Source organism: Orycteropus afer, unplaced genomic scaffold (assembly GCF_000298275.1).
Source record: "Orycteropus afer afer isolate SDZICR_OR568_19922 unplaced genomic scaffold, OryAfe1.0 scaffold00081, whole genome shotgun sequence".
Classification (NCBI taxonomy): Eukaryota; Metazoa; Chordata; class Mammalia; order Tubulidentata; family Orycteropodidae; genus Orycteropus; species Orycteropus afer.
The window spans coordinates 945,597-949,871 of NW_006921668.1; the positions used below are offsets into that span (position 1 = coordinate 945,597).

At 40.0% G+C, this 4,275-nt stretch overlaps 1 protein-coding gene across 1 annotated transcript in view; it reads right to left on the minus strand.

The window, feature by feature from the left end:
• The window catches only part of COMMD6 (COMM domain containing 6), a 40,579-nt gene extending 39,852 nt beyond the window's left edge, over positions 1-727 (minus strand). The window contains 2 exon segments of the mRNA XM_042781040.1: positions 306-512; positions 599-727. Of these exon segments, the coding sequence (XP_042636974.1) occupies positions 306-512; positions 599-727 (336 nt within the window).
• Positions 728-4,275: the final 3,548 nt, after the last annotated feature.

The following is a 4,275-nucleotide window of genomic DNA, read 5'->3' on the forward strand; positions in this document are numbered from 1 at the left end:
CCCCCCCCCCGCCATGCTGCAATAGCAGAGCTCTGGTGTGGTAATAGTTAAAGCATTTGGCTGCTTAACCAAAAGATTGGTGGTTTGAACCGAACACCAACAGCCTTAGAAATCCTATGGGGCAGTTCTACTCCATCCTATACGGTCACTATGAGTCGGAATCTACTCAATGGCAGTGGATTTGGTTTCGTTTTTCTGCAATACAATAGAAAGCCAGCATATTACTTCTATACCCAGTTGGATACGAATCCTGAGGTGCCTCTGGACTTGTGCTTGTGAGTGGCTGGGCCCCACCCCTCCTTCACAGGATAGGACTCAGCAGTGCACCCCCTAGCGCCTCCAGCAGAGGATGCAGTTAAAGGAGAGACCCCTAAACTGGTGGTTCCAGACCAGCGCATCATGCTTAGAGCGCAAGCGCTCAGCACGAATAGGAAGAGTCCAAGCCTGAGGGGAGCAGGCTGTGATTCAGATTCTTTACTCTTGAATAAGGGGTGGCTTTTTTCCCATTCTTCCTTGAATACATTTTAATTTAAATCATAAAGCATTAAATATGGCTCTACAGAGAGGGAGGAAGGGATTAGATGGCTGTCAAATTCACCTTCATCCTTGGGTACTCCTCCTGAGGCTGTGAGTTGGACCGTGCCAGGTCAAGGCGCGCGGGGGCGGAAGCTACAGCCACAGCAGCCTTGGCTGTCAGAGCTGGAGAGGGGCCGGGCAGAGGGGCCATGGAGGGTCAGCGCTGGCTGCCGCTGGAGGCCAATCCTGAGGTGAGCACGGCTCAGGTCCGGGCCTGGAGCCGAGATAGAGGGAACTGGACTGCTGCTGCAGCCAGTCCAGACCATTTTGTCTCTAAATCGTGTTCTCTGTTTCGTTTTCAGGTCACTAACCAGGTGAGTGGAAGTATCTGTCGTTTGGGATCCTGGAGTTCTTTCTGCCTGGTCAGCCAGCATCCCTACCCACCTCCATCTCCATGCTCTCTTCGGGTCTGGGATTTCATTCTATAAGAGTCCTTCTGGTTTTACTTCAGGCGTGCCTGCTTCTTTCACAGATGGCTTTTTCCCACCTGGCTCCCGAAGATGCCCCCAACTGCCCTAGTCCCTCTATTGGCCCCATTCCTCGGCCATCTCTTTTCTTTTCCTGGAGCCTTGGAGCCAGACGCTTGAGGAACAGTCATGCTCAGTCTTCTTATTCCTTTTTTTCCCTAAGATTTGCCTCCTTCTAGTGCAAATTCCGTAAGTTTCCTTCTCTTCTACCTGCTGGGTGACTAATTTGCCTACACTTGCCTTACTCCAAGCTTTGTAAACTTGCCCACCCAGTCCTTATAATTTCATCCACCGCCTGCGCTATGAAATCATCTTCCAATCATCTCCTCTTGCCCCATCGAGTCACTTCTCTCCCCTGCCACGCCCCCTTCCCTTCCCAATTTTTTAAAATTGGAAATATAGTTGCTTTTTGCCATAGAAAGTCCAGTATAATAATAGTTCACACGCTGTTCTTTGCCACCCACAACTCATAATTCGTTCTGGGTACTGGAGGTTTTGGTTTTGGGAGTGAGAACATCTCTGGATTAAAGGAACAATAGGTGCTGCCAGGTATAAACTTTTGATTTGTTCAGATGAGTCTTGTCTTATCTTATTTTTCATTTAAAATAGTTTACTTTTTACTGCCCTCTTAGTATGTGATAAACTTCTTCCCCATAATTTCCCTTCTCATACCAAGGAAATTTGTCATGTATTTAAAAATTTAATTTTGGTTTTCAAAGCATATTCCTTATAGAAAGAAAGTAAATAGAAATGCTTTATCTTAATATTAACAACAAACCTTTTACCTTATTTCGATTAATTACATGCTTTTAAAATGACTATTATTCCCCCAACTCTTATCTCTTTAATAATTTAGAAACATAAAACTTAAATTCCAACATGTTTTTTTATATTATTATTATAGTGCCCTTTCCTACCAACGTTAAATTTCTTTTGTTTCCCACACTTTGTTGTTCTGTTTTTCCTAAAACATTTTATCTCTTTTGTCAAGAGAGAGATCTTCAGGCTGAAGACATCAGTATTTACAATTTTGGATTTAATGCCATAAAGAAGAGTATTTCCCTTAGACCTAATCTAAAACCATTTTTATGTCTTTGTAAAAAAATCAATTGAACATATATCTGGAGTTCCATTCTGATCCACTGATCTATGTGTCTGTTGTTTTGCCAGAACCACACTGTTTTGATTAATGTAGTTTTACAGTATCATTTCAAATTAAATAGTCTGAACCCTCCAACATGGAGCTCTGGTGGTTCAGTGGTTAAGGCATTTGGTTGCTAACCAGAAGGTAAGTGTTTCAAACTCACCAGCTGCTCACAGGCTAAAGATGAGACAGTCTGCTTCTGTGAGGATTTACAGCCTTGGAAACTCTCTTGAGCAGTTCTACTCTGTCCTATATATTTGCTGGGAGCCAGAAGGCTGTTGGTTCAAACCCACCAGTCACTCCTCGGAAGGAAGGTTGGGCAATCTATTTCCATAGTGATACCGCCTTGGAAACCCAAGGAGAGGTTGCTGTGAGTGTGATGGCACATAACAACAACATATATTTGCTATGAGTTGGAGCTGACTTGATGGCAGTGGGATAGGTTTGGTTTTGGAACCCTCCAACTTTGTTTTTCTTGTTCAAAACGGACTATTCTAAAAATTTAGGCTGTTCTAGTTACTTTTACTCTCTGTATGAATTTACAATCAGTTTGTGTGTTTCTACAAAAAGCCCTGCTATGATTTTGATGGCAAATGGATTGAATCTATTGATACACTTTGGGGAGAACTGAAATCTTAATGTTGACTTTTGCAATCCATGAAGATAGTACATCTCTCCATTAACTTAGGTCTTTGATTTTTTTTTTATCAGTGTTTTGTAGTTTCAGTATATAGATATTATACATACTCTGTTAGATTGATACCTGAGTTTTTAGTGAATTTGAGTGCTATTGTAAATGATATTGCATTTCTGAAATTTTTGTTTTCTAATTTTCCATTGCTGTGTAGGCAGTCTCTGTGTTAGGAACAAGTTCCATTCTTAAGTCTGTGTTTAAGTTGAATTTGTAAGTAAGTTGAAACAGTTAGGTACACTTCGTATCTAACATCAGTTAGACAAATGCTTGTCTTAATGTAAAATATATAGTGTAGTTTTTTATACATAAAATACATCAAAGAAACACTAAAACATCTTTAACATAATAATATATAAATAATGATAATATATTGATGCACATCACTAAGTAGCTCCTGTTTGTTACTACGAAGTTTGTATGTCCCCTGAATTTTTAATATAATAGTCTTTATGGAGGTTGAATCATAACTATGTATGTTAGTCAGATGTTAATAACTCAGGACTGTCTGTGTATAGAAATACAATTGGTTTTTGTATATAGACTTTGTATCGTGCTATCTTGTTACATTTATTTTTCTAGTGGATGTTTTTGGTGGTGGCTGTTAGATTCTTTGGGATTTACTATATAGACAATCATGTTGTCAATGAATAGACAGTTTTATTTCTTTTTTTCAATCTGTATGCCTTTTATTTCTTTTTCATGCCTTGTTGAGTGGGTTGGAACCTTCAATACAAATATGAGTAGGAGTGGTGAGAGAGGACATTGTTGTCTTGTTCCTGATCTTAGGGGAAAACATTTGATCTTGCTCCATTAAGTATGGTGCTCTGAATTCACAGCCATTGAGTTGATCCTGACTCATAGAGACCCCTCCTTGGGTTTCTGAAGTGGTATCTCTACGGAAGTATATTGCCCAATCTTAGTTCCAAGGAATGGCTGGTAGGTTTGAACTGCCAGCCTTCTGGTTAGCAGTCAAATGCTTTAGGCACTATGCCACCAGAGCTCCTGTAGATTTTTAGTAGATGCTTTTTATTGGGCAAAGGAAGGTCTCTTATTTTCCTAGTTTGATGAGACTATTTATAATGAATTAGTGTTGAATTTTCTCAAATGCTTTTTTTGCATCTGTTGAGATGATCATTTAAGGAAAAAGTAATACCAATTTTACATATCCATAATATAAATATATAAGCATAAGAAGGTAAGTGTAAGATGAGGGAACATTTCCAAACTCAAGAATCAAGTTACCCTGATACCAAACCAGACAAGGATATTATAAGAAAAATTGCAGACCAGTATCCCTCGTGAACATGGATGTAAATATCCTCAACAAAATATTGTTGTTGTTGTTATGTGCCGTCTAGTCGGCCCCGACTCATAGCGACCCCTCCTTGGGTTTC